This window comes from Maylandia zebra, linkage group LG2 (genome assembly GCF_041146795.1).
Source record: "Maylandia zebra isolate NMK-2024a linkage group LG2, Mzebra_GT3a, whole genome shotgun sequence".
NCBI classification, from domain to species: domain Eukaryota; kingdom Metazoa; phylum Chordata; class Actinopteri; order Cichliformes; family Cichlidae; genus Maylandia; species Maylandia zebra.
In genome coordinates this window covers 38,859,441-38,884,168 of record NC_135168.1, presented here as the reverse complement: position 1 = coordinate 38,884,168, position 24,728 = coordinate 38,859,441, and the positions used below count along the sequence as shown (strand labels likewise).

The 24,728-nt window shown below is 43.8% G+C and overlaps 2 protein-coding genes across 3 annotated transcripts; one reads left to right on the top strand and one right to left on the bottom strand.

Annotated features, from left to right (window-relative positions):
• On the top strand, positions 1–21,640 carry LOC101476217 (ras-GEF domain-containing family member 1C). 2 transcript variants are annotated; one of them, XM_012924836.4, is made up of 15 exons: positions 1–366; positions 9,975–10,094; positions 13,280–13,498; positions 13,709–13,831; positions 14,009–14,146; positions 14,840–15,055; positions 16,314–16,388; positions 17,435–17,533; positions 18,011–18,113; positions 18,202–18,281; positions 18,373–18,468; positions 18,571–18,666; positions 18,754–18,877; positions 19,540–19,612; positions 19,697–21,640. In XM_012924836.4, exons 3-15 carry the CDS (start codon positions 13,286–13,288, stop codon positions 19,719–19,721), a joined length of 1,461 nt encoding a protein of 486 aa, XP_012780290.1. In that variant the 5' UTR covers positions 1–366; positions 9,975–10,094; positions 13,280–13,285; the 3' UTR covers positions 19,722–21,640. The 2 variants fall into 2 exon arrangements, with proteins under 2 accessions (XP_012780290.1, XP_004571754.1); XM_004571697.4 differs by lacking the exon at positions 9,975–10,094.
• A 1,085-nt stretch (positions 21,641–22,725) lies between these two features.
• Positions 22,726–23,599, bottom strand: tmem126a (transmembrane protein 126A). Its single transcript, XM_004571694.2, has one exon. The coding sequence runs from the start codon at positions 23,453–23,455 to the stop codon at positions 22,838–22,840; it is 618 nt and encodes a 205-aa protein (XP_004571751.1). The 5' UTR covers positions 23,456–23,599; the 3' UTR covers positions 22,726–22,837.
• Positions 23,600–24,728: the final 1,129 nt, after the last annotated feature.

Genomic DNA, 24,728 nt, shown 5'->3' with positions numbered 1-24,728 from the left:
TCTCCTCTCTGGCTGATCACTCGCTCCGAGGACGTGTGGATGTAACTGTGCAGTCCGCCGAGTCTCCGTGGCGCAGGACAGGACAGTCGCCACGCCTTCAGGGACGCTCTTTTTAACGGCCCAACCTTGCGTTTGTGTCCGCTGCACACCGGTACGAGCCTGTGCGGGACATTTAACAAGCAACTGTAAACACTGTACTTAACTGCAACCAGGCGGTGTGCCTCTGGAGTCCGGCTTCACTTCTCCCAGCTGATGCCCAGCTGCTTCTAAACCCTGATTAATTTGGGAATAACCGGCACCGGAGCTTATATCGATTTGACATCGGATACAAGTCGGATCAAAGATGAGGATCAAAGTGTAGTGCTGGTGAGTGGCAACAATTACAATATTATCACTCTGAAATATTGAAATTGCGCTCACGCCCACAGCCTGCGCTCGCGCCAGCGTGTGGGCTATTGTGCGTACGGGTAGGTGTGTGTGTATATATGTGTGTGTGCGCGCGCGCGCGTTGTAATCGGACAGATTGCCTACGAGGACACTGTGTCGTCTTAATAAGAAGTTCAACTAGAGGCAGCGATGACATCACGATCCCTTATCGCTGTAGAGGTACGGCAGCGTCGCTTGCATCACTTTACTACGATGGAAACATCACAGATGTGTGCCGTGAGTCAGCGGCGTGCTCGTCTGTTTAAAGGCGTGAAAGGATCCGGCTCTATCTTTTTCTATTTTAATAGAGCGCTGTCACTGCGTCTTCTGACTTTGGCACGTTCATGAGCGAGAATGCGTGCGGGCAGGTGATAATGTGGTATTGGAAACAAAGACAGCATCCGCTCATAAGTGAAAAATGTCACTGTGTGCTGATGGACTGGGTTTAGTTAACATGCAGTTATTAACTGTGTAAACTTGCTGCTGATTATTCTCAGACAAAATACACCCTTAAAAAGTGCCTTGGAGGGAGGGGTGTAGGAGAGGGAGTAAACGGGTGTGGTGGTGGCGGCACTGTTGACATTTACTCTGTTCTCCTTGGAATGAAAGGGGAAAGGAAAATGAGCATCCAGTAGGTGGTAAGTAGACTTGACACCCAAGGGATGATGCAGCAGCTCGCACAGCTAACCAAGTACAAACCAGAAGGGTTTGTTGTCGGTCTCTCAGCAACTCAATGCAAAAGGGGATGAGAGTAAAACCGGTTCTGTCGACTAACCAGTCAGGTGGGTGAGCCAGTTTTGCAATTCAGCACCACACTTTGATGTGTCTCTCATCCAAGTCTCAGCAGCCAGACTGCATCTCCTAGTCCCCCAGTAGGAGGGAAACACCATAATCTAGGGGGTGAGGGGGGAGATTTTGTGACCATACCTTCTCTGTGTGGACTTTCAGGAGGCACCAGCAGACTCTGTCTCCTCTCTTTTGTCACATGCTCTGCTTTGCCCTTCCTCTGTTTATCACTCAGTCCCACTGAAACGTGTTTTCCTCACTTTCACCCTCACTGGCACTGTTTGCGTTTGTGTGCCATGTTTGCTGAACCAGTGCTTCAGTTCATTGCTTCTCTGCCGTCTAGCATGTCATCCATTTTGGATAAAGGGTGCATTATGATTTTTAGTCCCGCAGCATCATTTACACCCTTTGCCTTTGCTCTCTGTGATCAGGGCCTCCACTCAGCTCTTTGTTCCATCTCCTCTGTGGGTTTACCAATGCAGCTGACCTTGTCTCTGCTTTGCCCATATATAGGCCTGCTGCCCTCAGTCAGAATGTGTTTTTATTTATTTATTTATTTATTTATTTATTTATTTTAATTGAACTGAGAGCTTGCCCTTGCTGTGCATTACATGGGGGAGATGTAGAGATATAAGTCACTGGAGCAGGGGTCTGGCAGAAGTCACCGGTTACATAGATTAAAGCTTGTGTTCCCTCCAATTCAGGCCGAGCCTGCAGAGGATAACAGGTGTGCTGCTAATGAGGGCATCGTTTGGTCTAATGTGAGACTGAAAGAGACAAATTCTCAGACAGTGAGGTCTGTGTATAGGTGTAGAGAGAGACAGCAAAGGGAAAAGCAGGGTTTCTCTGGTAGCAGGTCAATGGGGAGGTAAACGCAGTCGCTGTTAGGCTGGTAGCAATGACAGCTTTATCACCACCGCAAGGTTTATGGCTGTGTTTGTGTGGGGGAAGGGGATTTGTGTGTGTGCCTGTGTGAAGTGCTGTACTATACTGGTATGATGGAATTCCACTACTGTCCTGTGATGGAGCAATGCAAACAGAAACCTGCTCCATCTGACTGCCAATACTTAAGCAGTAATAAAATACTCAGACTTCTTCATGTATTCATTTTTTATTAAATGGGTGCTGAGTTATTTACAGTGGGATTGGCTGCGTGCTCCTGTAGCACTTGCATGGATGGCTGGATGATCAATCAGTTAAAATCTTTTCTTTAACCTTTTTTCATCTTAAGCCAAGATGAATTTAAATTAATTGTATTACTAAGTTTGTTATGTTCATATTATACAAAAAATTATGAAACGAGTTATGATGGTCCAAAAAAACAGGCACTGTAGAAAGATGAAACACAGCCGGTTATTTTCACTGCTACTTTGACTAACACTCACACAATGTTCTTGCTAAGTGTTTGCAAATCTCCCCCATTTCACATTGCTAGTGGTGTAGTGTCAAGAATTCGAATGTTTGTTTTTTCCACACCTTACATAGTCAGGACGTACTCGACTGACAAAGGGACATTACATTATGACGGCCTGTGTACCTGACAGCTCTTGGGATGTCCTTTGGCGACGCAGCAGCCCTGCCGCTGACTCGGAGGTGATGAGACTGATCGTGTTGACAGCTCGTGGCAGATGGAGTTCACATGTGGAGTCACTCAGAACTGCCCGCTCTGTCACCAGAGAGTGAGCGCGAGGACAAACACGGGATTTCGATGGAATAAAGGGGTGCGAGAAGGGGGGTTGTGTCACAGTGGAGATACAACAGGCATCTAATTACCTCCCAACAGGAGCCTTGACTCCATGGAAACGCTCTGAGCTGTATTAGCTGCCTCTACATGGCCTTCATGCTGTCATAAGGACAGTATTGATGGTCAATCATAGAGGATTCGACAGGGTCAAAAAAGCAATGAGATATGATTAGATGCCTGTTGTGTTCGATAAACAGTGAGCACGGTGATTGCTCCATCAGATATAGGATCTAAGGCAAAAAGCGGTGACCGCCAAGCTTCTGCTCACCTAAGAGGTGGCAGGTGTGTCGCAAAATTCAGATAAAGCTCACATTAAGCTTTGCTATTAAATCAAGAGTGTGTGTGTTCTTATAAGTACTGTCTGATATTGATATGTGTTATTTATGCTTGCATCTTGAAGGCAGCAGCATTTATAACTAGGGATGGGTATCGTTTAGGTTTTATCCGATACCGGTGCCAAACCGGTACTTTTGAAACTGCTGGTGCTTAAACGGTGCTCAAACCGGTGCTTAAAGAATGGAGAACACAAAATCGGTCCAAAAACCTCTCATGTTCAGCTGGTTTTTTGTAAAAAGATAACAATGTTAGCCTTTTCTGCAGCTATGGGGAATATATGGCATCCCTCTTGGCTGGAAGCAGTGCTTAAACAATGGAAAAAACACAAACTTTGTCCAAAAACCTCTCATGTATAACTATTTTCCACTTTTTCTTTGGTTGTTTTAGGCTTTTTGGCCAGGGTGAAGGGAGTATCTGCCATCAAACAAGAAGACAGCCGCATGTAGCTATGATGATGTTTGCTAGTTCACCTTACATGCATTAATGTAATAACGTGGTTAGCATACTCAACGTAAATTACACACGAACAACATTAAGCTACTCACGCAGAGAAGAACGGCTGCTGCTGCTGCCATCATCATCATCCGTCATCATTTCTGCTACACTGGCAGGGCTAGGGGCCAGGACTCTAATCTTCGGGTTTTTGGGGGATGTTGCTAACTCCGGGTCCGATAACAGGCACCACACCCGCAGTAGATGCGCTCGGTGTGAGGTCTCGCAGCAAGCTATCAAATACGGCGCATTTCTCGGCTTATAAAAAAACACTATGCGTCGCCAGGTGTTTCATCGGATTCAAGGTGTTTCCTCCTTTGACAGTATCACAGTATCAGCTTAAAGCACTTGTTGCAGGCGGCTAAGTTTGCATATTTTGCTGTGAAGTGCCAGACTTTTGACTGCTTCGCCTTGGGCATTTTTAATCTGTAGCTCTGCTTGAAAAGAACGTACGTACCTGGACCCGCCTACTATCCTCGGAAACGTAAAATGATTGGCTAGAATCTAAAGTGTGTCACAGCTCAGGAAAAACAAAGCACCGAAATGTGCGCTGCTTTTCGGTCTGGTTACTACCGTTTATGACAGAACCCGGTACCCATCCCTATTTATAACTATAAGTTTCTATCCTTTTGTTCCAGTGACCTACTGTCATTGATGAACTCTATCCTAAATTAGAGACTGCAGCAATATTTCAAAATTTCAGTAAATGTATAAAATAGCTGCTCAACATTTCAGTTTGACAATAACTAAACCTACTGATAAATATTTTCTACCTGCAGTCTCGTAGCTTGGGTTGAGCTTTTTCAGCTCAGTACTTTCCATTCACCATTTACTCTTCCTGTTATATGGAGTAAAGGTGGGCACATCGACCCAAATGTCGATAGTATTGATACCTATGTTGGTATTGGTATAGGATCGATACTATAATATAATAATATCGATACCTGGTTTCAGTTTATTTATAGCCAGTTTATTTATAGCCTATAGCACATTTGGGGCAGGGATAGCTCAGTAGGTAACATGGTCGCCCCATGATCGGAAGGTCGGGGGTTCGAATCCACTGAACGGCTACCCTGCGATACCCCTGAGCAAGGTACCGTCCCTACACACTGCTCCCCGGGCAGTAATTTCCCCACGGGGATCAAAGTATGCATTATTATTATTATTATTATTATTTAAACAATGATGTCAACCCAAAAAAAAAACAGTTTCAAAATGCACGAAAAGCTGAAATGTTTCTTATTTTGTGTTAACTATTTATTGTGGAGAGTAATTGAGTGAATTGATGGTCACTGAAATGTGTTGAAAATTTGCGATGTCTGTATTGGTACTGATAATATTAGTCCTGTAGTTTGGTGCTCGATGGAGTCATTTCTTTGGGTTTGAGTTCCACATGAACAGCTTCTAGCATTTCTTGCTTTGCAGTCTGGTTTTACTAGATGTTGTGGGGTTTTTGTTTTGTTTTGGGGGGGTTTTTTTGGGCCTCAAATGATAAAACACTCTTGTTGTTTCATCCTTTAGCAGTAAAGATTTTCTTGCATATTTTAAAAAGTGCTGTGTTTGAGGGTTGCTGAGGTAGCTTGTAGGTACTAAATTGGCTTACACGCGCCTCTCACTCTCAGACATGAGAGTCTCTCATTGTTTTGCACAAGGGAACATAAATGCAAAGTGTTGCTATGGCAATGATATCACAATATGAGATGCAGCTATTATCCTGGACGACATGATATGGCGCAGCCCTACCAAGCACATTGTGCTTTGATAACAGTTGAGCACTACAGTGCACCTGAAGAGGGTAGTAAAGAGAAAAGCTAGAAACCGTGGCTTTAATGCACGGTTCAAAATATGTTGCCTGAGGGAAATTCCACTAATCTTTCCAGCTCAGACTGCTGTGCTGGCATACAGTGGTAGATATAGAATCTTTTGGCCTATAGCTATTCTACTTAGTGCTTTACGGTGTTTGTTTGTTTGTGTGTGTGTGTGTGTGTGTGTGTTGTTCTTTTTCTTCTTTCTTTTTTCCAGTTATGGATTCGCACACAATTGAATCTGCTGTGCAAGGTGTTTTCCTGCCATAGAGAAACATTTGGGGTTCAGTGTCTTGCCCAAGGACACTTTGACACATGGAGAGGCCAGGGATTGAGCTGCCAGCACTCTGTGATTAGTGGACAGCCTGCTCTACAAACTGAGCCAAAGCCGCCCCCAGTGTTTGTATAGTGTAATTTGTAGAACCGCCCGTAACAATGAAAAGAGAAAGCAGAAGGTGTGACTGCAAAGTGATTTATTTGTGCACGGTGTGTGATTCAGTTCTGCCTGAGAGTCCGTTAAGATGCAAAATGACATACAGAGATATGAAATGTTGGGTGCAAATAGCAAAAATGAAACTAACTGTGAATTAATGAGTCTTGTATTTTGGTGTTGCCCGTGTGTAACCATATCAAAATACATGAAGCATGAGCGGTGAACAGACCACCCCCGTGAAATCACCAAATGCTAATTAGTACGCTTTGAGATCATACATCAGCAGTGATACACAGTGCAGCCTCTGCCTGTACTGGTTGTAATGAGCTGATAGATGTACTTAAACGGCAAAGGCGACGGCCGTGATGAAATTATCAAGGTGTGCTTATTAGATTTGCATCTGTTACTATTTCGCTCATTACCTCACGGTGGTTATTGTACAGGTTTGATTGAGAGTAATACAATGCTGAGTGGGTGTTTCCACTGGCAGACTAATTTTAAAACGTGCTTAGCGGCCTATTTAGGTTGCTGCGCATTGGCATTGTTTAATTCAGATTTTCTGTCTGGATGCTTTCAATCGCCCTGCGCTGGTTTTCTGTGCTATTTCCTTCCATTTACTTGGTGAGCTGGTAATTTCTCATAAGTAGCACTTGAGGCGAAATTGTGCCTGTGTAGGACAGAGACAAAATCACTCTTGTCTGATTCTCCGCAAAAGTACATTGCATGAATGGTGGCTGCAAATTGACATATTATGACTAACACATGGCTGTTTTTTAAGGCATTGTGACCGTTGTGAGTGACAGATTTAGGGCACTCACAACTCAGCCATGTGCTATGTGCTCACTAAGAGCCAATCTGTGCTCAACTCCAATTATCTCTACATAATATGATAGATTGACCGGGCCCATCATGTCAGAGACATTTAGCTTATTTTAATACACTATTTTTATCTTCAACAAACCAGGGAGATGGATCCAGAAGTGCGCTTCGTGCACGCGTGAAGTGGTTTGAAAGTGGAGTCTGTGATAATGGTGCTCAACCTTTAAATTTGGAGGGTTTTGGGGTTTTTTTTTCACCCCTCACAGTTAATGTTTTTTTTTGCAGTGATGAACTTGATTCCATCTAAATGTAAATTTTACAAAGGTGACAGTTTGACTTTAGAGATCAGTTGTCTGCAGTTCTTCTCGTGCTATAGGTTTAGCAGCACTTCTTGGAGGACAGTAAGACGGATCGTTGTTTTCATAGTGAGTGAATGACTTCACTTGGACTTGGATGGACGTTGACTGTCTCGGACTCTTGTGAGCACGTACGCAAACAGAAACTCCAACACTTGCGTGGAAGCAGCTGTGTCCGAACTCGCTCAGGAATGAGGATGAGAACACACGCACAAGCTGTTTTCATTAAAGAGATTTCCCAGTAAGCGTCAGTGGGACTGATGGTGGGTGTGGAACAGGTGCCAGAATATTAGTGTCACTCCACTTAGACACTTAAGGGGAATTCCACTGAAAGGGCTTTGGGGAGTGTGTTCCTGTTGAGCCCTGACTGTGATTTTTTTTTTTTTTTTTTTTTTTTTTTTTTTTCAATCCCAGTCAGGCTTTTATCAAAGGAAAAAAAAGACAGATGAATGGGTGTATAACCTGAATGCCTTCACTGTAACTCGATCCTGAGCTTGGCCGCTACGTGGGTGCAAGTGTGCATGGATATGTTTTCTTAAGATACAATGTACTCGATTGTGTTCAGCTCCTCAAATATGCACACCCACCATTACCCAACAATAGTGCGCTGGTCTGGTTTTGTTGCAGCGTGTGTAGTGACATGTGTGGTATTTTGCGGTCTCTCTATTGTCAGCTGTGCCAGGAGGTTGCTGTGCAGCTCAGCAGCCAGTTTGGCTCAGTCTGTGTACCTCGACATTCGGCCTGGACGCCAGTACACTTATTCTTGGACTCCTGTAGCGACTGGGGATGATGGCAGAGGCAGCGGGCCAAAAAAGCCTCCCATGCCAGGAGCTCCCACTGGGAGAGCAGGCTGCTGCAGGGCCATCTGTACAGGCGTCCCGACTGGGAGCATTAGAATCTGGGGCATGGAGCGGGAGATAAAGGAGGAGGGGAGTAAAATAGGGGACATGTGCAAGGGGAAGGGAAATGAGAGGCTGCATGACAAAGAGGTGTTTACTCACTTTTAAGCCTGTGCCATCCTGAGAATACTCATCATTTCAGCTTTCAAAGAATTTGGTAGAAAATTCAGGCCAGAGCTTTAATACTCGGAGGAGCACAAAACAGTGTCAGTCCCAAAAATACGCAAGTATCTGCTTTTTTAGAGCACTATCCCAAAATAGATGAAGTGTTGAAGCTTTCTGTGTTAAAGGAGTTAACATGTGGGTCCGAAATTAGTTGGTGAGGAGGAAGCCTGCAGAGGATGAGATTGGCACTGATAGAGCCAAGACTGTTTGCAAACTTCATTTGGATTGGTATCAGCATCTTGAGCGAAAAAGGGGAAGCACTTTTTGTTATATATTCATTCGACTTTCCTTCAGCTGTGATCTCTGAAACCACAAAGCAATGACAGAAGCAAAACAAAACGTTGCTGTAGCACCCATGCCGGATACTTGATGTGCTTGCTTTCAGATGATGTGCCGCTTGTCTAAGAATAGCTTTATATCATGTAATCATTTCCGTCTTTCTTCGTCGCATTTCTCAGTATCGGTGCAGTGTGTTATAGATATAAGGGGCCCAAAAATCAAAGATGTGCTTAACTGCAATTTGAATGCTGCATGAAATGTAACTAAAAATAAAATGCAATGAGGTGCAAACCACTTAAATTCAACTTTGAAACTAGTACCAAGTAGTAAAAGGATAGAATAAAAAGTTGAAAATAAAGCGTGGGAAAGTTTCTTAGAATTCTTTTGCAAAGGCTGCGTGTGCAAACAGTTCAACGGCTTAAGAATAATATGTATCAGTGTAAAACTGCAAAAAAGGGTTTGGCGGCTGGATCACATGGTGAAGGGTTGGTTTTACTAAAAATATGCTAAACATAATGACATTTTTGTATTTGCCGTAGCAGATAGAGGCACAACTTGCCACCAGACAACTGCTCTGCCCTCCAAGCCAGTGGGATGCCCTAGAGAGCCAAAACACTTTAAACTACAGCAATGCCATAATAGGTCCTCACCTGACTCCACTCACTTGTATCTGGCATGAATTATACTGTTTAAGCAAGCCTATTGGTAACGATGAAAGATAATCAGTGAAAATGAAGAAAAGCTCTCCTTTTTGGAGTGAAAATGTTTAAATGTAATGGTACAGAAGGAATAATGTTAATCTAGCCTCAGATTTAGAGGAGAGACACTAGCATCAAGTTATTTCTTTTGTTTGCTTAGCATGTTGCGCTCTGGACATATTTAAAATTATCACATAATCGTGAGGGGGGGCCCCCTGTGAATTTTAGCCTTGGGCCACAACAGCCTGTAGAATCGCCACTGGTCAAGGACATGAAATCAGCTTTGAAAACACTTACCTGGAACATATTCAAGTGTCTGGAAGAATATTGTTAGGCTGAGATAAAAATGTTGCTTAGGACTTTGTACAATCAGTTAGCTAACGTCAGAGGAAAATATTGAAAAGTGTTAAGATTTGTTTCTGTATTGAAAGGAAAAGATAAATTTTTGCTCAGACGTCGATGTGTTTGTATAGTTGAGCATCCCGCTTTTATTTAAGTGTCAAAAGATCCAGACTGTTTATTTTAATATGCGTGTGGGTGTTGACCTATAGACAAGTTCCTTGTCTTGCTTGGGTGATGACTAATAATCATAAGCAGCAGAGGTAGTGTTTGCCCTAATATAAGTAAGCAGAGGGACCTCAAAGCTGCTTCTGCCCCATCAAATAACCCCACCGCTTCTCATTTGACCGTTGACCCACTGATGGCACAGATTTTTCTCTTGTTTTTTCTCTTGAAGAACCCTCCTCAGTCTGAACGTAGGCCGGTCTCTGATGCTGCTCGTCCATCAACCCCTCTGTGAAAGAACATATTTGCACAGTTTTGTCACCACTCACCTAAGCAGGAAGACACAAGAACAGTAGGTGTGACTGTTCTCTTCTTTTTTTGTTTGTTTTTAGTGAAACGGGTTTTACAGAGTGTTGTAGGAAGGCAGCGGATTAACAACAAAGAAGCAGTTTGACAGCTAAACTGGCTGGTTATGTGAGGAATGCGTTTGATTCATCAACACATGCGCTGCTTGACAGCCGAGGTGTTGTCGAAGATTGTGTGGCCGCAGACCGTGCCACTCTGTTAATCATAATGGAACAAAGGAGGCAGATCTCCTGATGACAACGATAGCAGCCTAACCAAATCACACAACTACATGCACACAGGCTGCAAGGGCACAGAACAATGACACCCCCCAGCTGTCTAGACTGAGTGCAAGGCTACCGTAGATCTCAAGGGGGGGGGATTAAAGCACACATCACTACACTCACCTGTTCTTAGCTACATGTTTCTCATTGTGTTTTTTCATGCAGCGCTGACAAAGTGTGACAGGCGCAGAGGGGGTTGAGTGTAGCAGGAGCTGTGAAAACAAGTTATACACAGAGTACAGCTGTGGATGACTTCTTCACACTGTAGAAAAAGCGGTGTAAGCAATATGGCTTTGGGGGGGGAAGTGACATTTTAAAGGAAGTATTTCAGTTTGTTAGTCATAAGACTTTGTGTTAGGTAAGGTGGTCTTCCCTTGGAGTTTCCAAGCAGGAAGGCATTTTAGAGGAAGTTTAACTGGGATGGCATGAGGTGACAAACAGCTGACGGTGCCGGTTGTTGGCTAATGTAAAGCGAACCTCATTATTTGTTGCTCTTACTGACGTTATTGAGTCAGTCTCTGCTCTTGCTGCTGTTTCACTGCAAGCCCTACTTTTCCTCGGTTGTCTCTTTTAGTTAAATTGGCCATAAAAGTTACATAGTCTGTCTTTCACTTTTATGTCAGTACTTAAAGTTGCACCCCTGCAGGTTTCACTACTACTTCGAACTCACACATCACTACCTCAACCCTAAAGTCCTTTTGGGTTACTTTCACTGTCGCAGAAAAGACTTTGCTTTCGGCTTGTCCATTTAAAAAATGTGCACATTGGCAGATGAGCCACCTGACTGACTGAAACTGTGAGGTATCGACTGACAGACATGAGGAGCTGTGATGAAATAATGACTCAGAGCCTGAGAAGTGCTGGAGGGAGGAGCGGGAGGCTGAGGAGGAAGCAGTGGGGAGAAATACGGAGATGGGAGATTATCACATGCAATATGGGGAATCATTGACAGTGTGAGCACGTAGTATAGAACTCGCAGACACTGCTATACATGTAGAAATACAAACACAGAGACATAGAGAGTTGTGTGAGATTTAGTCACCTTGAACTAAGCAGATATTGTCCTCCTGTCAGTCTTAACATAAAGGAAGTTTTCTTTAGTAACCATAAAGCTTCACTCGTGTACTTTAGTCCTTTATCCTGTTCTCTGTGGCTCAATGTTATAATCCAATCTGCGGGATGTCACTGCAAGGACATCCCGGTCTTTTCTAGACAGAGCCAGTAACTTTTATGAGTGAAAAACAAGTCAAATGTAATTTAAGGCAATTTTTTTTTAGCATTTTTAAACAATATTCATTCATCCTCTTTAATCTCTAACTCTACAATTTTAAACTCTGTTTTTTCACCCACTGTTATTTATAGAGCTTTAGTATTTAGGCTGATTTGTCTGAATCAGATGGACAGTGTTTTGGTTGGTTACACACACCCCCGATTGCACATAGAGCCAAGATCACTCCACTGATACGCAGACGAGATGTCGGCCTTTTCTAACCACAACATATATTAAAAGAAATGTGGCTTTGGGTGTAAAACGCTTCTCAGAACTCCCCATCCCCCAGCCATTTGTGAGCCTGTCTGTGTGTGTTTGTGCCTAGGTGTGCACAAGTGCATAAGTAAGTGCCCAAATGTAGGGGAACAAGGAGGACAAAGGAAAGCCGATCCACTCACACAGGGAACTTGAAACATTTGTGCATTTGTGCATGGCACCGTGCGTTTGGCCTTTCAACCCAGGGGGACCCACGATACTCATTTATCGGGGCGGCTTGTAGAGGTCAGCAGAGGATGAAAGTATGGCCGAAGACATTTCCTTCACTGTCTTAGGACAATCACTAATATGGACGAACATGCCGTCTTTCATTCAGTTTACGAAGGACTTCTTTTATGTTAGTACTGTTGTGTGTGTGTGTGTATGTATGTGTACGCACATATACATACACACTTTACTATGTGTTCAGGTGCATATTTAGGCCAAGCTGACAATAGACAACAGGAAGAGTGTTTGGTATGGTATGTTGTTGTGCTTGAGGTTTCAGTGTCAGCGTGCAGGTTTTTTGCTTTTATTGTGAGTCCTGCAGGCAGAGATCTTTTGTAAAACCAAAGCAACTTTGAGACTGCAGGTATTCGAGTTGGATGTGGTGCTACGGGTCATTTTAGTCGCTGTCAGAGAGCACAGGAGCTACTCCCACAGAAGAGTTGGATGAAACTATAAAATGTAATTAACTATTAACGGCTGCCTTTTTTTAAGCTGGGTGATGAAGACGAGCTCTTTTGTACTGCGAGTGACATTATGGTATCACTGCTCTAGCTTACACCACATTAAGCGTTCCTTTCCACTAGAGCTGCAGTGTTGGTCCACTGAGGGGAAGAGCCTGTTGAATTTTTAAAATGTGTAAGCCAGAGCCTTACAAAGGCAAAGGGATTCATTTCAGTGGTGGAGACAACATGATCAGCCTCCACAGTGACTGTGTGACCTGTTTTCATTCTCACCTCTGGCTTGTCAGCGTGGTAGGCGGGGCTTGTTGTTTAGGAGAGGTATTCTGTATCATCTGCCATTGACAGGCACTCAGGTGAATCTCTCAGCGTTTCACAGTATAGACAGATTTTAATCTGTTTTTTGTGGCAACATTTCTGCCTGATGCACCAGCAGAAACCGGCTGTACTGGTTACCTAGCGCTGAAGAGGCGATGACCTGGAGATGGACTGGAAAGTAAGAGGGCGGGGCTTGTGTTTCTGTGTCCTTGAATGTACACATGAGATTAAATGGTGCAAACCTTGAATTACACAAACAAACTGTCTTGTTTACATGGCTGTACCAGAGACCTTTATGAAAATGAAACGAATGACTTTTCTAAATCCCAATTTCATCTCTCTACTTCATTCATTTGGTGTGTTTGTGTTTATATTCTAGTCAGGAATGCCCCAGACTGCGTGCTCAGGCACCATGTTTACCACTCCCAGTGGCTTCAGCCCTCATCTGGCCTGTGCTGAGCCTGGGGAGGAGGAGGCCCCACAGGAAGGCCCGGGGCCGGGGCCTGGGGCTTGCCTCTCCGATGGGCCGCCCATCACTTCTGCCTCCCTGGACACCCTGATCCAGAACCTGGTGCCCACTGCCGATTACTACCCCGAGGTAAAATGAAATGTGCTACAGTCACTGCTGCTCATCATGTTCCCATTAGCCTCAGAGTCCATTTCACTTTATAGTGCTGCCGATTAGATTATTAACCACATGTCTATGTTTCAAGTGCTCCTCTGCTTCTTTTAATGACAGTAAGCTGCAGTGGTGTTTATTGATGTGGCGAGAGTGTCTTAGCGAATGTCTTTTTACGTCCTTTGACAGAAAGCCTATGTGTTTACCTTCTTGCTGAGCGCTCGTCTGTTCATTCCTCCTCCGGAGCTGCTGGCCAGGGTGTGTGAGATGTGCATCAAACAGCAGCAGCTGGATCAGAGCCCACTCGATACGGTCAGCACTGCACCACACATAAATACATATTCCGGCGTATGAAAAGCATTCAGGCGTACTTATCTGCTGCATGTAAGCATCTTAATAACCGCTGTTTTTCCCTTCACTCTATGCAGGTATTTTTGTTTGCTATGTTATAAAGCCAGTTGTAAATCTTTCTCACGTCGTTAAAAACAGGCAAAAGTTCGCAAGTTTGGCCCCAAGATCCTGCAGCTGCTGACAGAATGGACAGAGACATTCCCGTCCGATTTCAGGGATGAAAAGATGGTCGGACACCTCAAAGACATCATCCACAGGATAGCTCCATGTGATGAGGTATTATGTCCAACAAGTCCAATCATCTTCACTTAATATGTCCTAAGATTTTTTTTTCCAGTTTTGAAAGGCTGTAAATTTTCAAACAGGATAGATTAACCAATAAAACTGGACAGAAAACACTGGATAAAAAGCATCTGCAGTGAAAAATAGTCTGATGGGGAGCTAGATTTAATTATTGTCACTGCGGCTGTTGATGAGGGAGTCAGTGTAGGGTGAACACATACAGCCTAACTGTTATACAATCTTACATTACATGAGGGAGGAAGGAAGGATATTAGAGGAGTGGCTCTATCTGCAGTCTTGAGGGGAAAATAGAGGGAAGGACACGGATGGAGAAAAAGGGGAGAGGGTTGGGATGCAAGGGCGCAGAGAGCCGAAGAAAAGGTATGGGAGTGGAACCATAGTGAGAAATGTAGGGAGGATAGAAAGGAAGCAGGAAAGACAGGTGGTGATGAATGTGCTGCTATTTAAAGCTGGCTGTCTGCACTACAGGTGTGTGTGCATACATGTGGGAGGTGTGGCTCTGGGTCACTTGTGAAACAGACTGACCTCACGTCCTCTTTGAAGCCCTCGTGTCGAGCGAGGAACACCAAAACAAACATTCCCAGGCAGGGCACACAGCACACCTCTGCTTGCACTGCTGAAACTCACAATAACATGTTTAACATGTCGCTCTCCTCTTCTCTCAAGGCATACTGGAAAACCCTGAACCAGGTGCTGCAGAAACTTAGCCAGAGGCTGTCCCTGATGAGCCAGGGGGAAGAGAGCATTGTCAAGGTCTCCCTCAACGCCTCCTCTGACAAGCTGGTGGCCTTCAAGACCAAGCCTCCGCCCATCCAGAAGGACATACTCTCCATCTGCAACGACCCCTACACGCTGGCACAACAGCTCACCCACGTGGAGCTGGTAAGGAAGAGGAGGGGGGGAGGGGAAGAGAGAGCGGGATGCGGGTTAGAAAGAGGTCAGGGGTAAGAGATGATAACGAGGGCGGACGAGGAGAAGTAGAAAGGATGTCAGCGGAGAGATGAAGGCGGAGGATGGTGAAGCATGGGTGGAGATCAAGTCCACCCATGTCAAGGTCATAAACATTAAATCACATCAAGAGAGAGGGAACTGGAGGGTGATAAAGATTTTAACAGAACAATGGAAATGCAGTGAACGAATTGATGATGAACATAAATCATCAAAATAACTCGCTGGATTTTGACGCCATGTGTTTGATAACCTGACCTTACTTGTCAGCTATTACAGCGCTAACTTCCTTCACAGACAGCAGAACAAAGGGAATGAGGAGATGAAACCCACATGAACAAAGGATCCGTACACTGTCCCTCACATTGCATGCTCGGTGCCTTCAGTCTGCTCATGTGTGTCTTCATGTGGACACGTGTATCTCGGGGTGGTTGTGTTTCTGTCTGTGCATGTGAGAGTGTCTGAGTAAGCTTGTACCCTTGTCTGAGCGGTGACATCACCCCTGAAGTCAGTGATACGCCCGGGGCCTCAAACAAAAGGGAGGAAAACTGCAGTGGATATATGTGACCTGACAGCTTCACATGCGTTCACACGCACGCATACAAAAGGAAACAGAGATGGGCAGATAGAGAGGCATGCAGCAACCACACAGCCTGGATATTATTGTATGTTTTAGCAACATGTTGATACTTATTTAAAGAACTACACAGCTGTGCTTTATGCCACTGTGTGCACACTTGTGTGCAGCGCTGCTTTGGTTTTGGGTTGCGTCACCAGTTGAGATGGTGCTAATGACTCATTTTGATTTGCCCATGTATGTGACTGCACAGCTGTCTTTTAATAGAGGTGTCTCAAGTGTCACTGTGAGGAAATCTGATTCCAGTGAGTCACCTCAGTCAGTCATTACTCGTCCATATTGATTGCCTTCCATTACTGAAATGAAAGAATTATTAATGGGGCTACCCCCGTCGGTGTATGCGAGTGGACTTGTAATGCTCATGTCGTGGGAACATAAATATGTTGCCGCTGTCAAGGAAAGACTTGGTACGATGTTGAGGTTGTTTTAAAGTTCAGGTCAGATTTGTTATGGTTAGTAATTGTTATGGTTGGGGCGTGTCTAGGAAAAGAATGAGAGTGAATGTATTGTCCTGCAGGGATGAGTGATTCATGACTGTGTGTTTGTATTTTCCAGGAACATTTGAGTCGTATCGGACCGGAGGAGTTTGTCCAAGCTTTTGTTCAGAAAGACCCTCTAGATGGAACACAGGTGAACTTTTTTTTAATACACTGTCCTATTTAATCAGAAAACTAATTTTGCACTAAGCTTGCCAGAGTCTGTACTTAGGTCAATGCTGTAGACTGTAAATAGAAGATGGCATCCGTTCATTTGTGGACTTGAGTCCCGCATTTGACCATCACCATCTTGCTCTCTTCAAAATGGTACAAAGCCATGTTCCACTATGGTAACAATAAAGGTGCATCCAAACAGGAAGCAAATCACTCGTCTCATATTTCTTTGGAGATAACAGCTGGTCACTAGTGGGCATTGGTTGCCTAGGTAACGTTCTATGTATTTACTACTCTGTTATATTCCTCACTGGTAGTCCCTTCAATCACTTGCCCCAAAGTTGAATAATGTTTGTTTACAGTAGGACCTGCTCACTTTGCTTTGGCTGCAAAGTGGTCAAATGCCTTTGATTTTCTTTGGTTGACACATCGCCGCAAATTCCTGATGAAGTTTGTAAAGACTGCAACACAGATTATTTAAAAACAAGCTGTTATTAAAAAAATGTCACTGTTACTATTATTATCATTAGCTTCACATTTAGAACCAAAGACTAGATCCATTTTTATGATCTTACAGTCTACTGTCAGACCACAGCATTTGTTTATTTTTGCATTATGGTTAAAATTGTTATTTTGTACGTATCCAAACAAATGTCAGTGAGCGTAAATGTCACAAATGGCAAACTACAGCAAGCACACACAGTGTGCTTTCTGTGCCCTCTATGTATGACCGCTGAATGCTTCCACTCTCCGTTCCATCGCTGTCACTCATTCACTGATTTCCTTTCATTTTCAGTTATCATCACTTTAACCTGTCTTCACTCAGTTTCTCCTTTCTCTCCTTTTTTTGTGCTCTAAATTGGTTCTGTTATTTCTGCTCCAAGATCACCGTCTTTGTTATTTGCGCTCACACAGGGGGTCAAGCTTGTAGACGGGAAGCTAATTAATAGTGGAATTCCCGATTGTAGCACTCACTTGTGGTGTGTATGTGTGTATGTGTGTGTGCGCGCGCATCTTATTAAGCAGCCGTGCTTCAGTGACCAGAAGAAAAAAACCTCCAACCTGGAAGCCTACGTGAGGTGGTTCAACAGACTTTGCTACCTGGTTGCGACAGAGATCTGCATGGTGAGTGGAAAACACAACTCAGTTTCAGCCATATTGAAGCCTCCAAAACATTAGAAAGACTAGGAAGCACACTGGGAACAGAACAAGATTATAAACACCTCTCAGGGATCTACTTCAGACTGAATGGGGAAAACCTGGAAATGTCAGTAACTACAGGACATATCTGGGTGACCATTGTAGCATATATGCATGTTTTTAGTTTATAGATTCTCTTTATTTAATAGTACTTTCAACTGAATTCTACCATAGTAGTAATTTATTCCCCTAAGTAAGTGGACAGGAGATAAAGGTTTAGTTTTTACAGGGCATTACTGCCCCTTAATGGACATTTTGTGTTACTGCACTTGCACAGACAAAATTTCTGCCTGTATCTGTATATGTAGAGATAAATTCTCTATGAAAAATTAAGTCAGAATTTTAAAAAAAAAATTTGGGGGGGGGGGGGGTTTTGTTTTGTGTTTTGTCTCACTGCTGCAGCCAGCGAAGAAGAAACAGAGGGCCCAGGTGATCGAGTTCTTCATTGATGTGGCCAGGGAGTGTTTCAACATTGGAAACTTCAACTCCCTCATGGCAATTATTTGTGAGTTGTTCATTTTACAATCCCTGAGCATTGATTCCCATCTTGTGTTCATAGTTAAAAATATATATATATACATTTTCTTTCTCAGCTGGGATGAACATGAGTCCTGTGTCCCGGCTGAAGAAGACTTGGAGCAAAGCTAAGACTGCCAAGTTCTTCATTCTTGAGGTAAACACAGCTATTCACTGTCTAAGAAGTAAAAGACAGTAAAAATTAGATGCTGACGGCGTTTTTGCTTGTTGCCATTTACTCTTGACAGCATCAGATGGATCCGACTGGAAACTTTTACAACTACAGGACTGCCCTGAGGGGGGCCGCCCACCGCTCTCAGACTGCCAACAGTAACAGAGAAAGGGTGGGGCTCAGCAACACATTGACTGATTTCCTCCAAAAACCTGCTGGCTGCAGTTCAGTATTTACTATTTACTTTGCCTTCCTGCCCATTTTCTCTCCTCAGATTGTGATTCCTTTCTTCAGTCTGCTGATAAAGGACATTTATTTCCTGAATGAAGGATGTGCCAATCGGCTGCCCAACGGCCACGTCAACTTTGAGGTGAGGCTGTTTCCTAACCCTGCCTCTCCTCCATCGTTAACCTCATCCTAAACCATTAAATGGTTACTCGCTTATTTATTTATTTAGAAATTTGTCGAGTTGGCGAGGCAAGTTGGCGAGTTCATGACATGGAAACAAGTAGAGTGTCCATTTGAGGAGGATAGGGCCATCCTACACTACCTCCACACTGCTCCCATCTTCAGCGAGGACGGTGAGAACCTGTCACATAGTTTTCATTTACAGTCCAGTTCGCTTGATGCCTCTACTGTTTTGTTCCAGAAAGATCTGAACATCTTACAGTCTTTGTTGCCTTGTATTTTCAAGTTGTCCTCAGGCCAAATTTGAATAACTTGACTAATCCGCTTACTTTCCATTTAGTGCCACTGTCGGGTCAAATTATTCATTTTTCCTAATTACTAAAAACTAATAACATTCTCATCACCCTCGGCTGTAATTTGTTTTAATAGTAATCGGCAAGCGTTACAACGGTGACATTACCGTTTAGCTCAAAGCATCGGTGTCCAACATCTTCACAGCTGCAGACTCTTTAATGTCTCAGCCAAACTCCATTAAAAATAAGACGGCAACCTCCATGTGACTGTTGCAGATGGAAATTGATTGCAAGTAATTGCAGCGACCAACTGGTTGCCCAGAGGTTGAGCGTACAACACCTTCAATCTCTGGAAGGCCACTTTTGATTGCAAGGCAGTTCTATAGATTACCTAGTTGGAAGCAAAGGTTTGCAAATAACTGCCATCTAATTTATCAATTTAGACAGATTGTAGTTTTAGCTCTTTTGGACTTTTCTGAAATTCCTGAAGACACACAGTGTCTTTTTTTTTTTTTTAATGTATCTGTTCTCATTATTCCTAGGGCTCTATCTTGCTTCCTATGAGAGTGAGAGTCCAGAGAATCAGGTAGAGAAGGACAGATGGAAAGCACTCAGGTGAGAACACATTAAATGGGAACTGCTTAAGTCTAAATAGACCTGCTTTACTTAATTAACCTTTCACCTCTTTGCTCCCTTCAGGTCCAACGTCCTGGCAAAGACATGAGGCAGCGAAGGCAGCTCACCTGCCACCAACAAGGGAGCGTGTGGACTCTTTGCACTAAACTGAACTGTGAAGGAACCTAACTGGTACTTTGATGTTTTTCTATGAAGAAAAAAAGGGAGAAACACGATGAACAGGATTCATCATGGAGTGTGTAAAAAAACAAAAAATTTTTTTTTAAAAAGGTGAAGTGACTATATTAAGCTATGAAGCAAAATCCCTTTGCAGTTTGCAGGAGGTTGGTGATGAGGTACAGTATATTGGAGAGCGACAATGCTTCTCCATGTGTGATGTGTGTTTACTCTGTGAAGATGTTTACTACTTTAGAGAGTACAGTTACAGGGAAAACCACTTTCTAAAACAAGAATTCCTATTAATGCTGTTTGTGGGGTTTTTTTGTATTTGCTCCTCCCACCTCCTTCTCTCTTCCCTCTTCCCCTTTGCTACAAAGCCTTGTCTAGGTATTTAAATTTGACGTTCTTCTTTTTTTCCTTTACTTGTAATGTACTGTAATGAAACACGAAAATAATGTGACGGGCGCTGGCTAGCCCATTTCAACTGTCAAGTTTTATAGGTTTACTGAAGAAATGGCATCTGTGTGTTTTCAGAGAAGATGGAAGACAACATGCCTTGAGCATTTTGCGAAATATCCTCTGACTGTGTGCGATCACGCGTTTGTTCATATCGTCTCTGTATTGTGCTACACGCTGTCGATCGGAGAAACCTGTTTATGGTTCATCTCTATTTTTTATTTTTATTTATTCTTTTTCATTTTGGGGAAGGTGTCGTGTGGGGATGATCAACTTGTTTTAAAAGTGTTTACTTCTTTTAAATGTGTTGTGCCATCAACTACACAAGAAAACTACAGTAATTGGTCGCTGCATGTGGAGCCAGGCCAGGTGTAGATTGTGTACAGGTGACATTTACCCCTCATCTTTCTGCTCTACAGGAAGTTTTCTCTGACTGATGTTCAGTTGTCTGATATATATTTATGGAGATTTCTGTGCTGACAGATGTATAATTTTTATTGTAATGTTCCTTTATTGGTTAGGAAGTCCAACGGCATGCTACGACAGGTGTTCTTAAAGGGGCATTAGAGTATCCACCTTGTGAAGACTGCAACACAGACTTTGTGGTGAGGATGCTTTGTTACATTTTGTGGAAGGACGATAATGAAAGGAGGTCTTCTGTCTTGATATAAAGTAAAGAGGGAAACTTGTGCCATACAATTCACTGGTTGTCATAACAATTCAGGTTCCTTTGACTTGAAACGTGTTGTTGAATCGTTTTGTGGGATTGTCACCTTTTTTGGCTTCATTTTTTGTTCTGTGATTCAAGAGCCATTTTGCGGGAGGGGGTATGGGGAGGGGAGAGGGAGGGAGGGACTATTACACAATAAGCTTTTTTTTTTTTTTTTAGTAAATGGTCTAAATCGGTTTCTTTTTATTAATTGATGTCAGTGTTTTCTCTAAAGAAGCACCTTTCCCTCTCTATAACAGTCTGACTTTGATTCTCCCACTTCATTTGTCATCAATAAACTTCCTTTCACTGCAACCCATTCCTCAGATAATTTATTCCAGCGAGCTTGAGATGCGATGTCAAATCAGCCACTCATGGTAAACACGTTTTTGTTTTTTTTAAATGATGACTGTGCTGAATATGTGCTTTCAACGACAATCGTCTAGGTGTCATCAGATCTGCTATTACTTTTTAGGGTTTTCTCTTTTTTTTTTCTTTTTTTTTTTAAATGGTGTGACTGGACTGTCTGCTCCAGTTTTGCATTTTTATTTTATTTTATTTTTGCTTGCACATGCATCGCAGTGTGCCGTTAAATGGGTGGAACACATTCAGTCTTCTTGGCTGTAACTGCAAAATTTGTGACATGTTCCTTTAAAGCCTTTAATAAAACTAAACCATGCTTGGTCTGGTGTCTGTTTGCAGTTGATGTTTATCTGTGATTATGTTTGCTCCACAGCTCAAGCTTTGTGCCTCCATTAAAGTTAGCTCTGGTTTATAATAAGCACCTTAAATGCCTTGAGAATCTAAATGTCCTACAAGATTTCACCCTCAAATGAAACTTAAAATTACATTTTGCGTTACTAAATTTCTGAGGCAGCCACACGTCAATGTTTAGTTTGACAAGGAAGAGAACTGCATACTTTAAATGGTGAACTCCTGTGACTAAAAATGATAAAATGTGTATTTTGGCTTTCAGATTTATTTAGTCTAAGAGGAAAATCACATTTTTCTATTAACTGCGTGCATATGCATGTTAGTGGTTAAGGTATCTCAAAGAGAAACAGGGGTACTATTCACTCATAACATGGCTGTAACAGTTGACTTTGTAAACTCATGGAGCAGCAGTATCTACCCACTAAAAATAGGAAAGTGAGCATGAATAATACATCGCTAAGCTGATAATGGCCTGTCATAGATTAACAAGTATCTGCTAATATGCAAACTTATTTTTAGCCATTCTTGTCAGTGGATTGATGAACTTGTGCCATTCTTATGCCATGACAAGGCAACCGTCTGTCCACGACTCACAAGCAATGCTTCTACACTATTGGTCACAATTTAATAAAATTTACACACGATCAGTCTTCAGCCAAACTGTACTCTAGGTCAAGGTCACATTTGTCATGTTACAGGCAATAACCTGTTTTTTGTGGTGGGTTGTGAGACAGATACGCTACTACGTCATTGATTTATAGAACCTAATATAGAAAGCCCAGAATGTAGTAAACCAGAAATGGTGCCACCAGAGTTTATCAGATCACCACTAGTCTTGTGGTTTAAATGTAGAATCATTAGAACATCTCAGAGCCGTACAAAGCTCAATGTTTTCAAGTGTAATAAGAGAGACATATAGAAAATCTGCACACGTAATTAAGTAATTAAATAGCTACTCAACTGGTTCAGCTCTAATTTTAAAGAACATATATTGGGTAGTGCAAACATAACAACTTATCTATTCTTGGCGAACCAGAAAAGATTTCAGAACAGATACGTCAAATACATTTATTTCCACGATGACAATCTCAGGCATTGGGATATACCATGTAAAACAGTGATCAAGATCATTGCAAATGAATGTGTTTATTTATAGTTCAGTGCATTTAGTCTTTGAGTTCTTCTCCACCTGGGCCAAATGTTATCGCGGCCAGTTTGGTATATGTCTCATAGTGCCTGGATCCCAGGTAGGTGCCGAAGAAGGCTTGGAGGACTAAAACTGCCCTCATCCTCCTCAAGACCGGTCTGGAGATCTCCACACAGTAGCGGATCATATTGCCCTTCTCTGGCATCGGAGCTGTACTGTACCTAGAAGCAAGGCCAATATTCATAGGTAACGCCAGGAGGATGGGGTACACCCCACCACCGATCACACCAACAACTGCACCTCGTATTATGGAGCACATGGGACAGTTGAGGTCACCGGACAGGAGCGGGTTGGACACGGTTGCGCTGTACAGGGCGCATGTTGTCAGGAAGGGCAGCACGGCCATGGGCAGGCTGGAGGTGATGGGCGCCTGTCTGACGTTCAGAGCTCTGCGATACAAGCTGTTGGATATGAGTCCCGCAAGTCCGGCGTTTCCCCCCAGATACAAGGGTCCGTAGCTGAAGACTTTCTGATCAATGTCAGGCAACCTCTCGAAGTTCTGCAACAGCATTTCAGCAATCACCGCTTTTGTCAGCCCATTTCCAGAGGTGCTCTTCTTCTGAGGATTTTCCGACATGTTCACAGCGTGTTGGAATCAAGCCGGTTTACAGCCAGAAAACCTTTGGATAATTCAGATGTTCACTGTAAGCAAGGTGCTTTCAGGAAACAAGACAGGGCGCAGACATGTCTTACCCACAATTCAAAGCGCCGATGTGAGTATTTGTGCCCTGAACGCAACCTGCCAGGCAGGGTTGAGCCTAGGACAAAACAATGAGCTTGGATTTCAACATATAAACGATCACGTTCAGTGTTTTCACTCGGATGTTTTTGTCCCAGAACCCTGTCCCAGAATATTCCTGTCATATGGGGAAAGTATTTTCCCATAACACACACAACAGTAATACTGCTCATTTCCACTCAGAGTGCGGAGAGGAGCGAAGAGGATCTATTTATTATGTTTGAAAAAGCACAAAAACAATAATAAAACGGAGTGGTAATACTTACGTTCAGCATTGGATTGGATGATGGGGTGGGTGCAGTTTTCTCTGGGGTGGAGTCGGGTGGGCTGCCCCGGACTCTGTGGGGCTGGGCGGTGCTGCTGCTGCGGGCCCCGGTCCGGATGGGCCTGGGCCCCCTTGCCCTGGTGGGTTCCAGAGTGTGGGGGTGCCTACTGGGGTCAGCGGGGGAGCTGGCCCCAGGGAGGGGCCGCTTGCCCCTCCCTTTCTTCCCTCCCCATCCTCAGCTGCCTCCCTATTCCCGCTCTACCACACCCACCCACACATGTTTGGGGAGTGTGACTGTCTGTGCAGTGTCTATTTGTGTCTGTCTACACGTTGGGTGAGTGCCGAGTATTTGGTTGTGTATATGGGGTGGGAATGCACGTTTGTGTCCGCGTGCGCCTGTTCATCTGTGTCTATATGTCAGGTTGGGTCTTAGACTCAACCTCTCTGGGTACATCTCAGGCCCTCCAAAGTACAGAGGCCTATCTCCCCTCACCACACTCCCTGCCGGTGGCTGATGCCCTCAGACGTTGGTGTGTTGGTGGTCCAGTGTGGTGGACTGGGGCTGGGCGCGGAGCCCGCGGGCACGCCAATGCAACCCCCTCTGGCCTCTGCTCTGTAGCTGCGGGGTGACCTCTCGTTTGGGGCTCTACTCAGCTCTTCCCAGGAGGGTGGCACGGTTCCCCCCCTTTTAGTGGTCCTCCTCGGGTCCTCGTACTCTGGGGCCTCTGGATATCTGGGGCCTGGATCTCCTCCATACCTGCTTCATGCCCTAGGGGACGGGGCTATGGCTCCCCACACTCCATAGCAGATCGTTACATGGAGAAACCTTTGGAATACAAGCATGCT